This window comes from Prionailurus viverrinus, chromosome A3 (assembly GCF_022837055.1).
Source record: "Prionailurus viverrinus isolate Anna chromosome A3, UM_Priviv_1.0, whole genome shotgun sequence".
Lineage (NCBI taxonomy): Eukaryota > Metazoa > Chordata > Mammalia > Carnivora > Felidae > Prionailurus > Prionailurus viverrinus.
The window spans coordinates 66,430,345-66,453,965 of record NC_062563.1 but is presented as its reverse complement, the minus strand read 5'-3'; the positions used below and the strand labels follow the sequence as shown (position 1 = coordinate 66,453,965).

General features: G+C 44.0%; 1 protein-coding gene across 4 annotated transcripts; it reads left to right on the top strand.

Annotated features, from left to right (window-relative positions):
• Positions 1 to 377: 377 nt before the first annotated feature.
• ATP6V1E2 (ATPase H+ transporting V1 subunit E2) lies at positions 378 to 22,270 on the top strand. 4 transcript variants are annotated; one of them, XM_047854285.1, is made up of 2 exons: positions 378 to 2,453; positions 21,352 to 22,270. In XM_047854285.1, the coding sequence occupies exons 1-2, from the start codon at positions 2,363 to 2,365 to the stop codon at positions 22,134 to 22,136; spliced, it is 876 nt and encodes a 291-aa protein (XP_047710241.1). In that variant the 5' UTR covers positions 378 to 2,362; the 3' UTR covers positions 22,137 to 22,270. The 4 variants fall into 4 exon arrangements, with proteins under 4 accessions (XP_047710241.1, XP_047710243.1, XP_047710244.1 ...); XM_047854287.1 differs by lacking the exon at positions 378 to 2,453 and adding an exon at positions 12,245 to 12,335; XM_047854288.1 differs by lacking the exon at positions 378 to 2,453 and adding an exon at positions 14,301 to 14,339 and having other exon boundaries at positions 21,448 to 22,270.
• The last annotated feature ends 1,351 nt before the right edge of the window (positions 22,271 to 23,621 follow it).

The window sequence follows — 23,621 nt, the reverse complement described above, 5'->3', positions numbered from 1 at the left end:
CGCGCAAGTGCCCGCAGCGCCCGGAAGCGTCCAAAGGCCCGGTGCTTGAAGAAGCCTAGGAGGCCTCTTGGGGAACCACGACGACTTCAACGATGACGCAATAGTCATGCAAAATTATACATGTATATTTAAACCCCACCCGAAGGTAGGATCCATCCTATCGGCCTCTAAGTGCACAACAGAACTAGAAATGGGGAAGGAAGAAAGGCCAAGAGGTTTAAAAAAAAAATTTTTTTAAGGCTCGCGAGGTGGTGGGGGAGGGGTTGTGGTGGACCACCACAGCTGGCTTATTGCTTGCCGCCCCCCCCCCCCCCGCCCCAGTAACAACGCAGGCTGTTCACAGCACGAACTTGAATCATTTACTTTGAAACTGGTGCCTAAAGGAGTCACAGCATCTTGAACCTCTGAAGCAACCCTCCAACAGCCAGAAAAAGGAGACCCTGTGGGGTCTGGATGCGGCAAATGTACCCCTGCGTCCTCTGGAGGCAGCATTCTCTGAGGTCGCCTTGCAGTCCCGAGTGTCCTTCGAAGTGGTGGATTGTGATCCCTGAGGATACCCTTGCTCTAAGACTTGGCCTGTGATCCAGGGGGCAACCTCTGACCCCTGCCTGGGCAGAGCTTGGAAATACTGTCTGTCCGGGTCCTGTTCACTGACCTACAGTGCTGCTTTGACCATTAGGCACTGGAGGAGAGGGCAGGGGAGAGTGCCAGGGAACCACAACCTCCCATCCCCTGCTGAATGTGAGAAATGGCTTTCTTTCATTGATTCACAAGATTGGAAAATGCTATGTTGAAAAGCTGTGCAGAGGTCAACTGGACCATCTCCCTTAGCTCTCTTGAGGTTGTAGATGAGCAAACAGACCTAGAGAGGCAAAGTGGTTATCCCAAAGTCTTCCAGCTAATTCCAGCATTCAAAGACCTGGAGCGTACTTTGGAGAATGTCCCCATGCCTCACTTCCCAGGACTCAACTCTCAAACCCCAAATCTGATTTCCACTGTCCCAGAAAGACTTCCTGGATTATTGGAAGGTCTTTGTGGAGTCACACTGAACATCTCACCAGACCCCTCCACATTTGGGTCTAAGTGTGGGTGTTGGCATTGCCCCACTACTTTAGATTATGCAGTGAATCTGGAAGATAGTTTTTGTATTCTGAATGACAGGTTAAGGAAGGCAGGACAGGGCCTTGAAATCAGGTCTTGGTTCAAGGCCAGTGTCTGCCACTTCCTGTGAGAGGGGAAGAAAGGAGGATTTGCCCCCTTTGCCTACAGGACCATTTCTTCAGGCAGCATTTGTAGAAACTAATGTTCTAAAAGGAGGGTCTATCAGAAGAGGTTAAGAAGCTACCAGAGTACCTCCAGCAGGGAGAGTGCATTTGGTCGCAGCTCTGATACTTGTTAGTGGTGTTACCATGAACATGTGACTTCTCTTCTCCCAGCCTCAGCTTTCTCATCTATAAATGTGAACTCATCTGTGGAATCAGGTCTCACCCTTGAGAACTTGGAGGCTTTCAGAATGTGTCTGGAGAGATCCTGGTAAAAAGTTTGGGACAAGGAGAGAAGCAGTTGCTGGAGACAACGGGAAGGCCTTTATGATGGATGACAAGGTCTGTCCTGGGACTGGAGGATAAAGGCTTCCCTGAGGCTTCCCCCATTCAGGACTCCAGCCTCTCGGTTCTTATAATACTTCTCAGAGGGGGCAGATATTCACTAAGGATCCAAGAAACTGGAGGATCAGCTCCGGAACCTTGAAGGATAGCAGGAACCCAGGTTCTGGATGCTCTGGGAGAAGCTCTGGGAATGTCAGAGCACCCCAAGTAGGGAGCTGATGTTGGATGAATCATGCAGTGGTGACTTCATTGGCAATGGTGACCTCATCCCTTTGGCCCATAGAAGAACCCAGACTGACTGCCAGGAATACTTAGAGTTCTGGTCTGATTCCACCAGTGCGTATGTGGACGGGTGGGGGCATTATCCTGGATCCCCAGGTCAGCATGTGGATGAACTGATGGGTTAGCCGGCAGGACCAAATAGATGTCAACAGAAAGCTTACTTTCCAACAAGCAAAGAAGATAATACAGTGGTAAAAACAACAACAACAACGACAACAACGACAACAACAACAACAACAACAAAAGCCAGCTTTCACATTTCGGGGATTGCAGGGACAGGAAGCAACTTTGTTTCTAAGCATCCGCAGACTCTGCTGTCTATTCTCCCTTTGAAACTGCTAATGTCGAAACACACAGGTCTGTGTGTGAACAGTGAAATCTCTACTTAGCCTTCTCCTCCTTTCCCTCTACTTCCTCCTCTGCATTGATTCATCCTGTATTTCATTTAACAAGCATTTACTGAGGTCTACTAGATGCCAGGCTTTATTCCTGGACGCGGGACGAAGAGCTGGAAAGCCACAATCTCTGGAGAGAGAGGAGGAAAACAAACAGATGAGCAAACAGGTAATTACCGTATGATGTGGTCAGTGCTGTGCTGGAGGCTAAGAAGAGGCTTCTTGAAGTGCAGAGAAGGCTGTTGGGTCTGGGTGTGCTGAGGAAGGATTCGAAGAAGGGTATCACTGGCTTGGGTTTAAGGGGCTAATAGGAGTAAGTTGAGAAAGGCTGGGAAATACAGCCCTGCACCAGGATAGGAGGAAACAGTACACAACTTTTTGGGATTGGTGAGCCATCTAGGGTGAACGGGGTACAGGATTAGTGGTGCAGGGGAACTGGTTTGTATTAAATTGGGAACTTAATTGAGGATTTGCAGAGCTGTGTATTGTGCTCAGGTGCTATCCGGGTACTTGGTACTCATTTATATGAGCACATGAGATAAAATTTGTAAAGAGTATCTACTGGGTTGTCTTTCCAGAACAGCACCATTTGCTTCTGCTAAATGTTCTTTCTGATTTATTCTCTGTGATCATGTGGTTTAAATAGAAGCTGCCATCTTCTTATACATCCTGCCCCTGCCCCTGCCCCTGGTTGATTAGCCCTGGGTGGGTGCCTGATCCAACATAGGACAGTCAGAGCCATTCCTGAAAAGCTTGAATTTGGGATTCAAAATAGGAGTCTCCCTTGTTCTATGAACTAAACTAGAAGATGTGAGCCTGGAAGCTGTTGGCCATTCATGTTTCACATTCCAGCCATTCACAAAATATCCAATCCAAGAAAATAAAGCTAAAATGCAGAGAGAAACAAAAATGGAAATATAAACCCTCCCTTACCACCATCCCCTCCCCAGAAAGGCAGAGACATCACAGGCTATTTGTGAATTCTGCTTCTCGTTATCCCTGAGACCCTGTTGTACTATTTTTCTTCAGTTGGTCACTTGAGTTAATGAGTTCCTCCTCCCCTTTTATCTAATGAGTATGGGGTCATTTTCTGTCACTGGTAATCAAAGGAATCCTGCCTGTTGTTGAAGTAGGTGATGTGTAGAGAAATGAAGAAATTTGCCCAAAGTCACACAGCTGGTAAGTGGCAGAGATGGATTTCAAAATGATCTGTCTTCAAAGCTCAGCTCTTTCCCATGTTCCACATGAGGGAGGCATCAAAAATTTTTCAGTAGGAAAATGTTTAGAGCTCTCTTTTGAGAAGATCACTCTGGCGGTGGTGTAGAAAATAAATTTGGAGGGGATGAGAGCAAAGGCAGAGACCATGAGAAGGAGAGAGATCATGAAGGTCTGAACCAAGCATCACTGTGAAAATAAAGAGGAGGCCGTGGGGACTGAGGATATGTAGATGACAGAATCCACTGGGCTTGGTTAACACAGCATCCAGAAGAATAGGATAATTCTGAGGCTTCTGTGTTGTTTCCATTGACGTTCTGCCTCTCTTTTACTTTATAATCTCCTGTTTTTATTTTTCTCTACCCTTTCTTTGGGCTTCTTGCTCACTTTTCAAACCTTTCCCATCTCCTATTCCTAACAATGTGGCCACCTGCCTAAACCAAGCTGAGAGTAGAACCCCAGAAGGCTTTAAAATATATTCATTTTTTTGGTCATTTTGTTTGTGTCCCTTCACATCTACCCAAGAAATGGAAAAATGGATTCCAATAGATCATTTGGTATCACGGCTAGGATGCTTTTGGTTGCAAGAAATAGAAAAGTCAACCCAATTGGCTTCACTAGCGAAGGAAGTATATGGGCTTCCTTAGTCAAAACATTTAGAAGTTGCTTGAGCTTCAGGCATGGCTTGATCACAACTCTGGCTCTATTTTTTTCTACACTTCTCTCAGGTTTTCTCTTCTCTTTGGGTCAATTTCCTACTTAGGTTGGCTTCCTTCCTGAAGGATAAGTGGCTGTACCAGGTCCAGGCATTACACCACACTGCCCAGGAGAGAGAGCTTCTCTTGACTCACTCATCACACAAATGACTCTTGGATTTCCTCTGAGCAGATCAGCTTAGTTCATCCCTGACAGCACGGTGGCCAGCAGGATATCAGATGGTTGTTACCTTACACCTGGGCTACTGCCCATCCCTGAAACCATTGCTGTGACAAAGGGTTGGGACTACCCTGACCTGGCCTATCAGGCCCCACCCGAAGCCCATGGAGGGAGTGTGCACTGGGGAGGCAACCAGCAATTCCATTCCATCAGGATTATTGCACACCTGGGGCGCCTGGGTGGCTCAGTCGGTTAAGCGGCCGACTTCGGCTCAGGTCATGATTTCACGGTCCGGGAGTTTGAGCCCTGCGTCGGGCTCTGTGCTGACAGCTCAGAGCCTGGAGCCTGTTTCAGATTCTGTGTCTCCCTCTCTCTGACCCTCCCCCGTTCATGCTCTGTCTCTCTCTTGTCTCAAAAATAAATAAATGTTAAAAAAAAAAAAAAAGGATTATTGCACAACAAAGTTCCTCGGTCTCTCCAAGCTACGCTAAACATAAAGAACTTTAGGAAAAGCACAATTCAAGATAAGAGGGAAGCGAGAAGGTCCAAGTCAGATCTGTGATTTGTTCCAAATTTCAGTCAGTTGGTTTGTCAATGCATGAATCTATATGCTCACTCTGAATCCCTAATTCTTGGCTTATAGTAGGTACTCTTCTCCACCCTCTGAACCTCTTTCTTAGAATTATTGGCAAGGAGGTAGAATGGTTATCTTCCTTTTACCCAGGCCACTCTTATCTTCTGTTGTTCTTTCCTCCATTGATGCCCAGTATCTTCAGATTGCAGCCTCTTCTCTCCCCAGGGCTCCCCTGCTTCCCAGACTCCACGTGGCCCACTTTATAGCACCATCCCATCTGCCATACCCAATCCTCTTTTCCTTACCATCGCTAAAACCTCCTGTCAGCACCCTTTTTTCTTAGGGCTCAGATATAATGTACCCTGCACAGTTTTTTCGTTTTTTGTTTTTTGTTTTTGTTTTTGTTTTGAGCTAAGGTGTTAGTAATGGCTTAAACATTGCGCCATTTGGTCAATGGTCCTTAATGATCAGAACAATAAATAAATCCAATAGGATTGGCTCACTTCTTGTTATGGTTCTAGAATGTATCTAGATCCTTTTTTTTTCCAGTTCATTACATACCAGAAACTCAGAAGTATGCCCCACCCTCCGAGAATTTTGGCTCAAGAACCATTAATAATATTTTGCCATCTTCATTCCTGTCTTCTTCTGCAACCTGAGGTCAGGAGACTAGTCATTAGAACTGATAGTGTTACTACCAGTTGCTGAACTGTACAAAAGGCCACTTCTCTAGAGGTTGCTTGTATGGAATACGCATATGATCTGGCAGTGGCCCCCTCTCATAAGCTCCAAAAGAGACTGGATCGCGGATCCCTTTTCCAGAAACAAAATGAGTGATTTTATTCCATGCTCCAGTACTGAGTGCCAGAAAGCCATCCAAGATTCGCTAATAGTTCCTCCATGGTGGATGTTTTGGCTGAGCATCACAACCACATTTTGAATTGGGGGAATCATCCACTTCATGAGTCTTGGTGGGAAGAAAAGCTCATTCCTTATAGAAGCTGAAAATCACAGACTCTTGCTTTCCTCGCCAGACTCAAGAGCGAGTGCAACTAGAGTTAAACACAGGGCACACTCTGTGTGGAGGTTGCAGCTTTAGCAGTGGGGACACAATTTAGTTCCTGACACAGGAAGTGGCACCTCCGGGTAGGCAGTAGCGCTGGTGGTTGTGGTATAATTGAATTCCTGGTGCAGAAGTGACAGTTGTACACACTGATTGTCTAGAATTTGGTGGCAGCAATGGTACCAGAAGTGGTTTTCTCATCAGAACAGTGTCTGAGGCACGTGTTGGGCATAGTTCCTATAAAGACAATCTTGAGGGGTGGCTGGGTGGCTTCGTTGGTTGAGCGTTCAACTCTTGATTTCAGCTCAGGTTGTCATCTCTGGGTTGTGGAATTGAGCCCTGTGTTGGGCTCTGTGCTGAGCATGGAGCCTTCTTAAGATTCTCTCTCCCTCTCTGCCTATCTCCCTGCTCATGCTCTTTCTCTGTCTCAAAAAAAAAAAAAAAAAAAAAAAAAGACAGTATTAAACAGCTTCTCTGGCCCTTCCGCAATCCTGTGAGCTACCATGATCCTTTGAGCTTCCTTGTCTGTTCAGTCAGCCACAGACAGCTTCTGTTTCTTGAGAACCTAGCCTCTTGAGAAGGGGCTGGAAGAGCACATCACTATATTGAATGTGCTTCCACAGAGGAAGTAGAGATTCCCACTTCTACCATACCCAAGTAACTTCTCCAAGACTACTTTTTTGTCTTAGTCTATTCAGGCTGCTATACCAAAATACCACAGCCTGGGCACATTATAAACAGCAGAAACTTATTTCTCATGGTTCTAGGCACTGGGAGTCTGGGATCAGGACACGAGCATGGTTAGGTGAGGGCCCTCTTCTGGGTTCCAGACTTCTTGTTGTACCCCCATATGGAGGAAGGAGCGAAGGAGCTCTGTTGGGCCTCTTTTATAAGAGCACGAATCCCACTCATCAGGGCTCTGCCCTCATGAATAATGGCTTCCTAAAGGCTCCACCTATTAATACCATCACATTAGGCATTAGAGGTGAGGGGGACACATTTGGCCTGTGATACATTCCTAATGCAAGCTACTCGAAAATTGCACAAAATATATGAAATCACTGTTTCAGATATCGGACAGCACCTACCACAGGACTGTGATTCCAGAAAGAAAGGAAGGAAGAAAGAAAAGAAAGAAAGAAAGAAGGAAAGAAAGAAAGAAAGAAAGAAAGAAAGAAAGAAAAAGAAACGAGGCAAGCTCTGTTGTCACCTTAAATTTTTTGCTGGAAGTACTTTCTGAATTGCAGCACAGGGAGGGGGAACCTAAGCAGACCATAGCGGTCTTGCTGAGTTGAGGAGTTAGCTGAGAAGACTTTTCAAGGCAGAGGATCGGAGAGGAAAGACTGTAACAAGGACTCCAGCACTATCTTCATGAAAGTTGCTAACACTAAGTTGCACGTACATACAGTGAAACTCCTCAGTGTGAGCTAAACTGCCAGGGAGCATGGGCTGCTTTCCAGGACTCACACCAGGCTGGGACATGTTTGACTTTCAACCAGCCAAAGTGAAGAGACCTTGTTGAATGTCCAGAAAGTTCAGTAGAAACTCCAGGAAAGTTATACATTAGTAGAAGGGCTAAATTAGCCCCAGAGTAAAAGTACCTCTAGATGTCCCCTCAACAAAATTTATAAGCAAGTCTCATAAAAAATAAGTTCATCCATGATGACCAAGACTGCCAGCCAAAACAAATTTCATGATTTGTTTAAAGGACAATGACAAAATACAGACATTCAGCAACATAAGATTCAGAATGTCAAGAATGACCAAATATGCAAAAGGGTAGGGAAATGTAATCAGGAGAAAAATCAGTCAATAGAAACAAACCCAGAAATGACAGATAATAAAATTAGCAGATGAAGACTTAAAAAGGAATAAGAAATAAACATTATATATTATATATATTATATATATTATATATAATATATATATTATGAAATGACAGATAATAAAATTAGCAGATGAGGACTTAAAAAGGAATAAGAAATAAAAATTATATATTATATATATAAATTATATTTATATTATATATTATAATATATATATTATATATAATATAATAAACATATATTATATATTATATATATTATAATATATATATTTTATTATATATTACATATTATATATTATATATATTATATATTATATAATATACTTATACTTATTCTTGAGAGAGAGAGAGGTAGAGAGCAAGCAGGGGAGGAGCAGAGAGAGAGGGAGACAGAATCCCAAGCAGGCTCCACGCCATCAGCATGGAGACCAATGTGGGGCTCAAACTCACAAACCGTGAGATTATGACCTGAGCTGAAACCAGGAGTCTGATGCTTAACCAACTGAGCCACCCAGTCACCCCTATATATATAAGAACTTAAAGGAAAATGTGAACACGGGGAGGAAGGGAATCTACATATATAGAGAGAACCATACTGAACTTCTAGAGTTGGAGAATACAATACCTGAAATGAAAATTTCACTGGCTAGGCTTAACAGTCTAATGTTCAACAGATTGAACATTGTAGAAGAAAATATCTGTGACCTTGAAGACATGGCAATGGGAACTATGCAGTCTAAAACATGGAGACAAGAAGACTGAAGAAATAAAACAAAACATGAAACACAGTAGCTGTGTCCTAAACTGCAGTTCCTGAGACCTTCAGTTAAGGGTGGGAATTCCCAGCAGATCCCATAGGGGCAGGGCTAACTTTCAACTCCTTTGCGACAGTGTGGCCCAACAGGTTGTAAAAGTACTGAAATAATGTCACCTTGGTTGGTAAATGCCCCTTGCCCTGAATGCCCCCACCTTGCCCCCATCACTCAAGTGATGTCTCCCTCTGACCTCCTGATTCAACATCTAAAGAGTTAATGACTACCAGAGTAGAGGTCTTTCAAGACCCTTTCCCAAGTGAGGCAGGATCACTCCGGTTGGTTAGCTGTTAAATATAGTGAGTGTCATCCCTGATTAGGGGGTGGGTTAGGATTGTGGGGGCCTACTCCAGTCACCTCTCTGAGTAGAATAAACTCAACCAGAGGACCCTGGGTGAATTCCTTTAAATAACTTACATTTTAGGAGTTCTCGTGGAGTTTTGTGTTCCAGGAGTGTGGGCAGTACACAAGGAGGTATCCCTCTGGGCCAGGTCACTGCAGAACTTCTTCGATCTTCACATGCCTGTCTCCTTTGTCTGAAAGAGGATCGCAAGTCCTATGGTTGTGATGGTCTATGGGGGAGATGATTTCCTCATCACCCATCATTCATCTATAGGCCCAACAAATTGCTGTTATTAAGCTACCACTGTGTACTCGACTCTGTGGGAAGTGTTAAGATGAGTATAGAGGGGTCAGAAACAGCACCTTCTCCCTCAGGGTCATTGTGGAAGTCCCTATGCATGGTGAGGGACAGAGTTGGATGGATCTGTTCTCTTCCTTGTAAACCAGAACCTTCCCTGTGTCAGGGGTTGAGCTGTGTCTCTCAGCGGAGCTGAGGCCAGTCAGGACCTGTAACAGTGAGAGTTAAATCAATAGCAAAGCAGCACTTGGCATCCGAATGTGTCCCCTGAGCTGAGGACTGGTAGCAAACATTGCCCCTGTGTGTTTCTGAGCAAGTAGAGCACCTACACTCTCGTGGGACTGTCCCTGACCGTGGCTCACAGGCTGGAGGCTTGGCCAGCCAGCTCTCTCCGAGGGCTTGTTGCTGACTTAGCACTCACCCTTGGCCTTTTCGGAGGCTTTCTGGGGCTAAGACTGCTATCCTGTGCCTACCTCCCCACAGGCAGCCCAAGGAGTGTGGTTCCAGGAAGGACAGGATGATAGGGGCCCTTTGGTCAGGGATGGAGCCACAGGGCTTTTCTTTCTGGGAGAAACCAGCACTGAAAACCTTTTAGCTATGCAACTTTGAAGCAAATTGCTCTTGGGGAGAACCTGACTGCTTTGAAGAAACCTTCCTGCAGATGTTTGGAAAGGACAAGTTGTGAATTCTTAATATACATTATTTGGGGAGGGATATTTCTTACCCTGCCCGGCTCTCTCATTTATATAACCTGCCTGGCTCCTGTTGGCATTAGCTCTCTCCGGCCCCAACCAAAGCCTGCTTTGCCACGGGGATGGAGTTCCTGGAATAAAGCCGTATGAGGCCCATCACTCCTGAGCCACCGAAACAGAGATGAAGCTTTATGGCCACTTCTGATTTTCTCTCTGGGTGGCTCCTTTCACTTTCTGATAAAATGAACTCTCTGGCTCTTGCTTTCTCTCTCCCCAGCTTGCTTCAGAGGGAGCAGAATGTATAATGCCTGCTTTCCTACATCTTTACCCTGAGCTGAATGGCTCAGTCCTGAGCACAGAGCTGCAGCAAGTGCCACCGGGGCCAGACCTTGAGTCACCAAAGCTGTTGGCTCTTCTACCACGTCTCCTTCCATCCCCAACCTCCCTTCCTGTGGTCTTGTCCGAGCGCTCATCCATGCAGTCTTGACCTGGCATTTGGCTGATAGCCAGACTCTCCTGGCTCTGTCACCACCAGGCTAACCTTCCTAAATCCGGGTTTGGCCAAGTTACAGCCCTGCTCAGACCCCTTTGATGGGTCGCCTTTACCTAATGTCCCGGCTCTCAATCTGACATTTTCAAACCTTCCCCAGCTGAACTCCAACTTCTTTCTAGATATTGCTCACTCCCCCTGCCCCTGTGGGCCTGCCTGCTGCTACCAAACCAGTTGTCCTGCACATCCTCAGCATCTTGCCTTTGCCCACAGCATTCTCCCTCTCCGGACTACCTCCCTCTTGCTGAGCGTTGAAATTGTCCACCCTTCATGCCCGTCTTGACTCGTCCCTCCCGGATGGCCCCTTGCTGGCCCCTTGCTCGTAGGACCACTCCTCCAGCTGGAGCCTGCAGCCTGTGTTCTTTCCTGGCTCTCATCCCAGCCCATTTTGGTTCCCAGGCTCGTCTCTACATTTCTGAGCCAAGAAGGTCCTCTCTGGAAAGTCCAAGATGTTGCCTGGAATAGGATGTCCATGTAGACTTGAGTGATTCTTGTGTCTTTGGATGAATTCTCCTTAAGGAATACTACCAGCTCGCTACCTTTTCCAGGGGACCTGCCTCCAAAGTGAGGTGTCTGTTGTCACAGATGGTATGTGTCAAAGCACTCACCACACAGTTTACCTGCCTGAAGGGCAATACATTATAGAAGAATGCCTGATGAGCTTGGAAGGGGGGCTTAGAACCTTGATGCACTTAACTTCATTCACTTAACTTTCTTGCAACTGCTGATTCTGAACACACCAGGCTGTAATGTGAGGACCTGCGTGCCTGTTCCTTTTCCCCATTATATCATGGGCTTGGGAGACACGGCTGGTGTCTGCCTTGTTCTCTATCTCCGGTGCCTGGCACATAGTAGATGTTCAACACACATTTGTTGAACAACAACAACAACAAAAAGCCAGGGATGCCCCCTCCCGCATATTTAGTATTTGAAATTCCCCCAAAGGAGTCATTATTCTTCTAAATTTCCTCACCCACTTCCTGGGCCCTGCAAGTTGCCCCATACTCCAAGCTCTGGAAATCCCCTTCTCTCCCTCACCCTGTCATCTCTTAAGTGTCTGGAGGCCCAAGTGTGGAGCTTCCTGTCTTTTGGCTAGGGTAGGGAGCCCACACCCAGACGCATACATCTGCCCTCAGACTTGCTCACAAACCCCAGCTGGAAGGAAGAACCCTTCCAGGGTCTGGGCATGGCTCCAGGCTGACAGACGCACTTTGCCCACCAAGCACTCCTGCCTCCCCCTCCTCCCTGTTGTGGTTTCTGGGGATGCCGCACTTTGCCAGGGTGCACACAGGCTACGTAGGCGAGGGTGAGAGAAGAGAGATTTCCAAGCGCACACTTCATCTACGGACCCCTCCTATGCCTGTGGATACAAAATCAGCAGTTTCAAAAAAGTCTCCTTCCCCAAGGTCAGAAGGAGGGGTTTCTGGGGTGTTAACAAGGTTCATTGCTCGACCTGGATAATGGTTACAGGATATTTGCCTCATAATAATTCATTAAGCCGTGCGTTTACATTTTATATGCTTTTTTGAATGTGTGCTGTATTTCACAATAAAAAAGACACACACACAAAAGAAAGTTCTCCCCCTCCGCCCAGTGCTCCACTCCCAAGCCCTTGATCCAATCGATCCCTGTTTAACCAGAGCCTGTCTTCATCCAGCCCCTGCCGGAGAAGGAGCTTCTTGTCCTCAAGGAATTTCCTGGAGGAAGCAAAATAACTGGAGCAAGAAAAAAGACACGAACTCCGGCTCTGAATTATATCTGGAAAATAGGCCATGCTGTCATCATTTGGAAGAGTCCAGAGGTCAGGGGGTTGGTGGGGCTCAAACTGGGTCTGGAAATATGGGTGGGATTTAGGTAAGTGGAGAGAAGCAGAGGAGGGCCTTTTAGCCAAGAGAATGGTGTGATCATAAGCTGTTAGGTGCCAGGGTGGGGGGGAGGGGAGCGCGACGGTGCCTGGGTGACTCAGTCGTCGTTGGATGAGGGTCCGACTCTTGATTTCCTGTTGGGTCATAGTCTCACGGTTCTTGAGTTCGAGCTCTGAGTTGGGCTCCATGCTGCTGGCATAGAGGCTGCTTGGGATCTTCTCTTTCCCTCTCTCTCTGCACCGCCCCCCCATCTCTCTCTCTCTCTCTCTCTCTCTCTCTCAAAAATCAATAAATAAACTAAAAAAAAAAAAAAAAACTGTTAGGTGAGACTGAGCCTGATGTGTTGGCCAGGAGTGGGCAATGAAGAGACCCTGGTGCTGAATAGTTCATGAGAGTCAGACTGGCTTGAAGAGTCTTAGATGCTGCCCCCAGCCCCAAACATGGGCAGGTGGACACCATTGCAGTGTCCACCGTTGTTGCACCATTGCAAGCCTGCGTCACTGAGCCCTCAGCAAGAGCAGACATGTGCGTTTCCCATTTCTTGGTTCGTTTTGCGCTTTTGCTCAAGCCACAGGCCCATGTGGGCTCATAATCCCTTCCCAGACAGACTGGAAGTTCTATCTGCCAGACACATTACACGGCACCGCATTCTTGCAGAGATGCTTGCTCAATCCCAGATTTTAGCCCTGCTACCCCACCCTGCAGCTGCTGTTAAATCCAGCCTGATAAGCTGTTTAGAGGTAGGAGTACAGGCGGAGGCAGGCACACAGCATGGCAGGTTCAGGGACGGTCGTGTGTGCCAGTGTGTGAGGTGACTTCACACACCCCCTGCCCAAGAGCCCTGGAATTCAGGACTTCACCCAGCATGGCCAAGGATGTGGCTGTCACCTGAGACAATGGGCAAGGGGGCCACACGGTGTTGGGAGGTTCCCAGGCTCCAGGCAGGGCTACCAAGTTTCATACAAGGAGGCAATACTCGGGTGTGGTTCGACTTACTTTAGGGAGCAGAAGTCACATCAGTCCTAAGTACTCTACATACACAAAGAGCAATTGTGACAGGCACGAAGCCTAAAGCAGAGAAGAGCTAATAATGGCAATAGTAACAATGATAGCGCCTGCCAAGCACGAAGATGAACCCTGTGCCTAGCATTAAGCTAAATATCCCCTTCTTCTGTTTGATCCTCATGATGATCCTATGATGTAGACGCTATTGCTATTTCCATTAGACAGATGAGGAAACTGAGGCTTTGAGGTGTGAGCCGCTTTCCCAAAGTCATGGAAATGGTCAACGCAGAACTAGGATCTGAATTCCAGAAGTTCGACTCCAGCACCCACACTATGGAAGCTGGTGATGCCCACTTAAGCCCTGTTTGCTCTTGGAAAGGACGTCCTCCTCACAGACTAGAGCAGAGCCCAGCAGCCCCTGTGGTGGGGGTGGCACCCTAAAGACCGACTGGCAAGTTTTGCTTACTCTGGTTTCTTATTCAACAACCTTTGGATTTGGCTTCCCATGTGACTCGCATACAGAGAAAGAGGTTGTGATCTGCCAACTTGACAGCTGTATTTTTCATTAGTCAATTAACAAGCTGGCTGCCTGGGTTCACACACATATCTGTGTCTGCGGGCTTGGATAAAGTGAGCCCACCCCAGAGCCGAAGCCCACCATGTGCCAACTTAATTGCGATTCCGAGGGTGCGAGGGTAGCCCCCAGCCTGGCCTGTGTGCCAAGGAAATCCCTCTTGGCGTCCTTTTGGCAGGCTTGGCCAGCTTTCCCCAGTGACAGCCTGGCTCTTTGGATTCGAGTTGCCTGGTCAGACCGCGAGGGTCCTTTGCAGAAAGAAGGAAGCAACAGTGCCAGGTTCCAGGGAGCGTTCCAAGTTCCACATTCCGTGCACAGACTCCCGGCGCCAGAGCAGAAGCTGACCCTTGGCAGGACGCTGGTAAGGGCTCGTCTGGTACATTTTTCCCTCCACGACATAACCTGGGGCTTCCTGGATCTCCCGCTCTCTGCTTTCAATCCCAAAGCTGGTGACCAAGCAAGGTTACCCAGGAAGACTTAAAAAAATCATTTCATTGCCTTATTTAGGAGCAGAGAATGTTTTGCTCTGTTTACAAAAGTGCAGTTTTTAAAAAATCACATCCTGAAATAACAGGACACTTTCTTAGACTTTGAACCAAAGTAAGTTTTGGTCTTCGTCACAAACATTGGGTTGTTTTACCACCAAACTTGGTGAGTGGTACATCTTTCTGGGGCAGCATTCCAATTTTTTTTTAATTTTTGAATTGTGGTAAAATACACAGAACGTGAAATCTACCCTCTTAATACATTTTTAAGTGTACAGTACAGTATTATTAACTGTATCTACGTTGTTACACAGATCTCTAGAACGTTTTCATCTTGACTGAAACTCTACACCCATTTGCCCATTTTCCCTAACCCCAGTCCCTAACAACCACCATTCTGCTTTCTGCTTCTGACTTTGACCACTTTAGATACCTCATGTAAATAGAATTATGCAGTATTTTTCCTTCTGTGCTTGACTTATTTCACTCAGCAAAGTATCCTCAAGATTCATCCATGTTGTAACATATCATAGGATTTTCTTTTTTTTTTTAATTTTTAAATGTTTATTTATTTATTTTTGAGAGAGAGAGAGAGAGAGAGAGAGAGAGACAGAGAGAGAGACATAGAGAGCAATCAGGGGAGGGGGCAGAGAGAGAGGGAGACAGAATCCTGAGCAGACTCTGTACCAGCAGCACAGAACCTGATGTGGGGCTCGAATCCACGAACTGGGAGATCATGACCTGAGCCAAAACCAAGAGTCAGATGCTTAACCAACTGAGCCCCCCAGGCGCCCCACTTTTTTTTTTTAAGGTTGAATAATATTTCATTCTAGGTATATACCACATTTTCTTTATCCATTCATTGGTGGTGGAAGCACATTTAGATTGTTTCCATATCTTGGCTGTTGTGAATAGTGTTGCAGTGAACATGGGAATGCTAATATCTCTTCAAGATCCTGATTTTAATTCTGGGTAAATACCCAGAAGTGGGATTGCTGAATCATACGGTAGTCCTGTTTTAATTGTTTGAAGAAACTCCGTGCTATTTTTCATAGCTGCTACACCATTTTACATTCCCACCAATAGTGCACAAAGGTTCTAATCTCTCCACATCTTTGCCAGCACTTGTTATTTTCTTTTTTCTTTTCTTTTTCTTTCTTCCTTCCTTTATCCCTCCCTCCCTTCCTTCCTTTCTTCCTCCTGCCCTCCCTCCCTCTCTTTCTTTCTCTTTCTCCCTTTCTCTTTTTCTTTCTTTTTTTCTTTCTTTCTTTCTTTCTTTCTTTCTTTCTTTCTTTCTTTCTTTCTTGATAATGGCCATCCTAACAGGTATAAGATAATATCTCATTCTGGTTTTTAGTTGCAGTTCCCTGATGTTAGTGATACTGAGCATTTTTCACATACCTTCTGGGCATTTGTATGTCTACTTTGGAGAAATGTCTAATCCTTTGCTCATTAACTTGTTTCTTTTTTGTTTGTTCTTTGTTATTGAGTGGTAGGAGTTTCTTGTATATTTTGCATATTAACACCTTATCAGTTATATGGTTTGCAAATATTTTCTCCTATTCCATAGGTTGCCGTATTGTTTTCCTTTGCTGTGCGTATTTTGAGTTTGATGTAGTCCCATTTGTCTATTTTGCTTTTATTGTCTGTTGCCTTGGTGTCATGCCAAGAAATCATTGCCAAGACCAATATTATGAAGATTTTCTCCTATGTTTTATTCTGGGAGTTTTGTACTTTTAGGTCTTATGTTTAAGTCTTTAATACATTTTTAGTTGATTTTTGTGTATAGTGTGAGATAAAGGTCCAATTTTATTCTTTTGCATGTGGATATCCAGTTTCCCTAGCATCATTTGTCAAAGAGACTGTCCTTTCCCTGTTGTGTGGTATTGACACCTTTGTCAGAGATCATGTATGATATATGTGTAGGTTTATTTCTAGGCCCTGTATTCTGCTCCATTGGTCTATATTTGTGTCTTTATGCCAGTACCATACTGTTTTAATTATTGTAGGTTTGTAATATGTTTTGAGTAAGGCCCCTGACTTTGTTCTCTTTCAAGATTATTTGGCTATTTAGGGTCCTTTGTGGTTCCATATGAATTTTAGAATTTTTTTTCTTTCTTCAAAAAAATGTCATTGGGACTTTGGTAGAGATTGTATTGAATTTGTATATGGCTTTGGTTAGTATGAACATCTTGATATTAAGTCTTCTAATCCATGAACGTAGGATGTCTTTACATTTATCTGTGTCTTAATTTAATTTCTTTCAGCAGTGTTTTGTAGTTTTTAGTGTACAAGCATTTGGTGTCCTTGGTTAAGTTCATTCCTAGTATTTTGTTCTTTTCTGATGATATTTTAAATGGGATTCTTTTCCTTTCTTTCCTTCTTTCTTTCTTTCTTTCTTTCTTTCTTTCTTTCTTCCTTTTTGTTTTTTTAGTAGTAGAAATAATAATAGCACTTATTATGTTCCAAGGCATTGTTCTAAGCACTTTACATACATTATCAACTGGTTTCATCTTTTTTTTCTTCCAATATGTAACACAGTGTTATACTAGTTTCAGATGTACAATATAACGAATCATCAACAATTCTATACATGTCTCAATGCTCATTACTCTTAATCCCCTTTATTTTACCCACACCCCACCAACTTCCCTTCTAGCAAGGACCAGTTTGTTTTCTGTATTTAAGCGTCTGGATTTTTGTCTCTCTCTCTCTCTCTCTTTTTTTCCCTGTTTATTCATTTGTTTTATTTCTTAAGTTCCACATATGAATGAAATCACATAGTATTTGTCTGTCTCTGACTGATTTATTTCTCTTAGCATTATACTGAATTGTTGCCTTAATTTCCTTTTTGCATCATTCATTGTTAGTGTATAGAAACTGATTTTTGTATGTTGATTTTGTATCCTGCAAACTTGCTGAATTATTTTATTCCAACAGTTTTTTTTGTGGAATCACTGGGGTTTTCTAGATACAAGATTATGTCATCTGAGATCATTTTACCTCTTTTTTTCTGATCTGGAAACCTTGTATTTTTTTCTCTTGTCTAATTGCTTATAGCTAAGACTTCCAATAGTATGTTGAACAAAAGTGGCAAGAGTTGGTATCCTTGTTTTGTTCCTGACCTTAGAGGAAAGACTTAGATCTCTCTTACAGGAAAGACTTAGATCTTTTGGTTTTTCACTATTGAGTATGAAATTGGCTGTAGGCTTTTCATATATGGCCTGTATTAAATTGAGGTAATTTCCTTCTATTCCTAGTTTTTGAGTGTTTTTATCATTAAAGGATGCTGAATTTTGTTCAATGTTTTTCTGAATCTATTGGAATGATCATGTGATTTTGTCCTTCATTCTGTTAATGCAGTGTATCACATTGATAGATTTTTGTATGTTGAACCATCTTTGCACTGTGGGGATAAATACCACTTGGTTATGGTGTATGATTCTTTTAATGTTCTGTTGAATTGGGTTTGCTAGTATTTGTTGAGGATTTTGCATCTATGTTCATTGGAATACTGGCCTGTAGTTGTCTTTTCTTGGAGTGTCTGGGTTTGGTATGAGGTTAGTACCAGCCTCGTAAATGACTTTGGAAGTGTTCCCCATTCTTCAGTTTTTTGGAAGGGTTTGAGAAGGATTAGCATTAATCTTTAAATTTTAGGTAGAATTCTCCAGTGAAGCCCATCTGGTCCTGGGCTTTTTTTTTTTTTTTTTTTTTTTTTTTTGACTTTTTTTTTTCAACGTTTATTTATTTTTGGGACAGAGAGAGACAGAGCATGAACGGGGGAGGGGCAGAGAGAGAGGGAGACACAGAATCGGAAACAGGCTCCAGGCTCCGAGCCATCAGCCTCCAGGCTCCGAGCCATCAGCCCAGAGCCTGACGCGGGGCTCGAACTCACGGACCGCGAGATCGTGACCTGGCTGAAGTCGGACGCTTAACCGACTGCGCCACCCAGGCGCCCCTGGGCTTTTGTTTTTTGAAAGGCTTTTGATTACTGATTCAATCCCCTTACTATATAGATATGTTCAGGTTTTCAGTTTCTTCATAATCCAGTCTTGGTGAGTTGTATATTTCCAAGAATTTATCTATTTCTTCTAGTTTCTTCAGTTTGTCAGTGTATAACTGTTTATAGTAGTCTCTTATAATCCTTTTTTATTTCTGTATTTCTGTGACTGCATTAGTACTCCTTTTTCATTTTGATTTTGAGTCTTCTCTGTCTGAGTCTTCATCTAAAGGTTTGTCAATTTTTTTCATCTTTTCAAAAACCAACTTTTAGTTTTATTGCTTTATTTCCTTTATTTTGCTAATTCTGGGCTTAGTTTGTTCTTTTTCTAGATCCCTGAGGTATAGAATTAGACTGTTTGACTATCTTTTTTAAAATTTTTAAAAAATGTTTATCTTTGAGAGAGAGGGTGAGTGGGGGAGAGGCAGAGAGAGAGAGGGAGACACAGGATCTGAAGCAGGCTCCAGGCTCTGAGCTGTCAGCACAGAGCAGGTGCAGGGCTCTAGCTCACAGACCGTGAGATCACGACTTGAGCCGAAGTCAGACGCTTAACCCACTGAGCCACCCAGGTGCCCCTTGACTATTTTTTTTTTTAATGTAGGCATTTACTGCTATAAACTTCCCTCTTAGTACTGCTTTTGTTGCATACCATAAGTTTTGATATATTGTATTTTAATTTTTATCTCAAGATATTTTCTAATTCCCCTTTGGATTCTTCTTTGACCCATGGGTTGTTTAAGAGTGTGTTGTTTAATTTCTCTATGTTTGTGAATTTCCCAATTTTCCTTCTGCTATTGATTTCTAGTTTCATTCCATCATGGTTAGAAAAGATACTTGATATGATTTCAATATTCTTAAATTTGTTAAGACTTGTTTTATGACCTAACATGATCTATGCTGAAAAATGTGCCATGTGTGCTTGAGAAGAAAGTGGATTCTGCTGTTGTTGGGTAGACTGTTCTGTGTATGTCTGTATGTCTGTTAGGACCATTTGGTCTATATTTTTGTTCCAAGCCCTCTGTTTCCTTGTTGATCTTCTGTCTGGATATTCTACCCATTAATAAAATGGGGTATTAAAATCTCCTAATATTATTGTGTTGCTGTCTATTACTCCCTTCAGTTCTGACAACTTTCGCTTCATATATTTGGGTGCTCTAATATTGGGTGCATATATCTATATTTATAATTATTATGTCTTCCTAGTAAAATTATCTTTTACCACTATAAAATATCCTTCTTTGTCCCTTGTAACAGTTTTTGACTTAAAAACTATTTTATATGACCTAAGTATGGCCACTCCTGCTCTCTTTTGGTTACTATTGGCACAGAATATCTCCTTCCATTCTTTTGTTTTCATCCGATGTGTGTCCTTAAATCTAAAGTGAGTATCTTAAAGACAGCATATATTTGAATCTTTAAAAAATTTTTTTTAATGTTTATTTATTTTTGAGAGAGAGAGAGAGAGAGAGAGTGAACAAGAGAGGAGCAGAGAGAGAGAGAGAGAGAGACAATCCAAAGCAGGCTCCAGGCTCTAGCTGTCAGCACAGAGCCCGACATGGGGCTTGAACCCACAAACCATGAGATCATGACCTGAGCTGAAGTCAGATGCTTAACCAACTGAGCCACCCAGGTGCCCCTTGAATCCTTTTTTAAAAGAAGGTTACCTATTCAGCCACTCTAGGGAGTTTACTCCATTTACATTTAAAGTAATGACTGATAGGGAAGAACATGCTATTGCCATTTTGTTCATTGTTTTCTATATGTCTTGTAGCTTTTTTGCTCCTCTTCCTCTCCTGCTGCCTTCCTTTTTGTTGACTGGTTTTAGTGATGTGTCTTGATTCCTTTCTCATTTTCATTTGTGACCATGGATGTCCATTTCCTTTTTCCAACATTGGGGTGTTTCTTCAAATAAGTTTTCTGTCACTGGAACTCCCATATTGCATATATTGATTCAGTTATCAATATCCCATATGTCCCTTAGGCTTTATTAAACTGTTTTTTTTTAATGTGTATCTCTGACTGGATAATTTCAAATGACCTGTCTTTGAATTTGTTGGTTTATTCTTCTCTAAATTAAGATTGTTGTTGAACTCCTATAGTGAATTTTTCAATTCAGTTACATTCTTTAGCTCCAAAATTTCTTTTGGTTCTTTTAAATATTTTCTATCTCTTTGTTGCTAGTCTTATTCTGTTCATGTATATTTTTTCTGAGCTCATTAAGCATCCCAGGAAGGCTTTTTAAGATGTAGATTGTCAGACCTTATTGATAGAGATTCTAATTCAGTAGTCTGTAGTGGGGCCTAGAAATCTGTTTTTCTGAAAGTTTCCCTAGGTGATTCAAATGTACACTTCCAGTGAAAAGGTGAAAAGACTACCCCCAACCCCTCCCACTCCCAGTTCTCTCCAAGATGTCATCATCTGTCTACTAGTATTCTGCTTTTTTGTATTAGTTGAGGGGTCTTGAAACCCTTCTGCCTCTAGACAGCCTTCCTGGATTGAATCCCATCTGACAGTGAGTTTCTTATACTTCTCCCCAGCCCATTCCAGACCAAAATGGACATACACTTCCCATTTCTGTGTTAATTTGGCATTTCATCCCTTCAACTTGCTATTTGAGTCTTAAGCCATCACTGTCTAAAAATCTTCTGGACTAAGAATACCCTAATTTTCTAATCATTTGATGATGCAAAAGTGTTGAGTGTAGCAGAGGTAGAACTCTGGGAACCTGTGTTCACATCTCTTTTCTTATAGGGTATGATCTTGGACAGGTTGCTTTTCCTTCCTGGGTCTCAGTTTCCTCATCTGTGAAATGAACAGTGATAGATGATCTTCGCAATCCTTCCTTTTGGATTCTGACTCTCTCCTTCCTTCCCTTATGCACTCCATAGCTAAGGAAGTGAAACTCCCAAGGTCATTCCTGAAACGCAGTCCTAAATCAAAGGAACCAGAGGGACTGCCGGTTCTCCCTCTGCCTCCCTTTCCAGGAACAACCATGGCTTTGAGTGATGTCGATGTGCAGAAGCAGATTAAGCACATGATGGCTTTCATTGAGCAGGAAGCCAATGAGAAGGCCGAAGAAATAGATGCCAAGTCTGAGGAAGAGTTCAACATTGAGAAAGGACGTCTTGTGCAAACCCAACGACTGAAGATTATGGAGTATTACGAGAAGAAGGAGAAGCAGATAGAGCAGCAGAAGAAGATCCAGATGTCTACCATGAGGAATCAGGCAAGGCTGAAAGTCCTGAGAGCCCGAGATGACCTCATCTCAGAGTTGCTGAATGACGCAAAGCTGAGACTTAGTGGGATTGTGGCAGATCCAGCAATCTACCAGGGGCTGCTGGATAAGCTAGTGCTTCAGGGTCTGCTCCGACTGCTGGAGCCCGTGGCGATTGTACGCTGCAGGCCACAGGACCTCCTTCTGGTGGAGGCTGCAGTGCAAAAAGCCATCCCTGAATACATGATGGTCTCCCAAAAATGTGTGGAAGTCCAAGTGGATCAAGAGGTGCACCTGGCTACCAACACAGCTGGAGGAGTGGAGGTCTACAGCGGCAATCAGAGAATAAAGGTTTCGAATACCCTAGAAAGCCGACTGGATCTCTTAGCCCAGCAAAAGATGCCTGATATACGAAAGGCTTTGTTTGGAGCCAATGCCAACAGAAAGTTTTTTATATAAGCCTCTGAGAAGGGAAACTCATGTTGAATTGTCCAGCCATAAAAGCCTAAGTTATTAGGGCAAAGGAAACTAGTAATGTTTCCTCCTCTTTGCTGCTTTGATAGGATTCTATCTACTTTCACGAAATAGCCTTTGAATGGCTAAAGGCATTGTATTTTGGAATAAAACCTGAAAACGCTTAGAAATCTACTTCTGGTTTATCCACACATACCGCATCTTCTGGTCAATTCAACAGTCTAGATGGAAGGGAGTGAAGACATCTGCTCTTTAGCTTGTCCTTCAGATGAGGTGGGCATGATATTAATGGCTTGTGGGTCTGAGTGCTCTAAAGATTGTCAATATTATCTGAAGTGTGTTTTCCTTCTTTTCCTTCAGCTTTCTGTGCTTCTGTAATTTAATGGGATTTAGAGAGCTTTCTCATGTGTACAGGGTGTATGAGCAGCATAGTTACACATGGTTCCATGAGCAGAAGAGCCCGGCACTCAGGGTTTAGTGCTCTGTAGCCAAGGCCTTGAAATTCTTAGTTTTGAAGGTGTGTATTACAAGTGAAACCTGATGGGTCTTCGGAGCCTGTGCCAGGGGCTTGGAGCCTTGGCTCATGCCTGGTACCGGCTACTGAAGCCTACCCTCCTCCCTGGATGGGTTCTTGACCACTCACTTCCCAGCTTGCTGGTGCCCTGAGACCTAGCCTCCCCCTCCCTCACCCAGGGAACAGTGCTGCTTTCTGCCTTTGGTGAGGGCTGGTGTGGGCCGGTGTGCATGCAGGGAGGGTCAACGGTGTGTGCATGTTCTGTAAAATCTTAGAGGTGGGCATGATGGTTGCCATTTCTGCCCCAGAATGGCAGATCCATGGCACATTCAGCAAGTGAATTGGTGAGGGTGAGTCTCTTGCCCACCAGATGCTAAGCACATCCGGGTGTGGAGGTTTAAAGACCCTGGGATTCACCTGTCTGCTGTGGGTTGGGTTGGCCAGTCCACTGTAATGGGAGATGTCTGGCTTAACCTCCCTGACTCCAGCCAGGACATAGCACGTGGACCTGGGGGCTGATGGGAAGATGGACCCAGCAGCTGTCAAGCTTGCTGGGCCAGAGTCTCAGATTGGGAACTTCAGGAGCTTTGAGGGGCTGCACTTGCCCCGGAAAGTCTCTCAGTATCTGATGGAATTCTCCATCACACAGCTCAGTGCCTGCGGGGGACTTAGGCTCAGCTCTTTGGCCGGCTTGACATATCTTCCAGGAGAAACCAAGAAACACAGATTGTATATGTTGGTGATTCTCCATACACGTATTATGCAATATAAAGATAAATGATAAAATTCATGTTAATGATTTAAAATGTTAATATTTATTGGGGCGCCTGGGTGGCTCACTCGGTCTGTTGGATTTCTGACTTCGGCTCAGGTCATGATCTCCTGTCTGTGAGTTCAAGCCCTGAGTCAGGCTCTGTGCTGACAGCTCGGAGCCTGGAGCTGGCTTCAGATTCTAT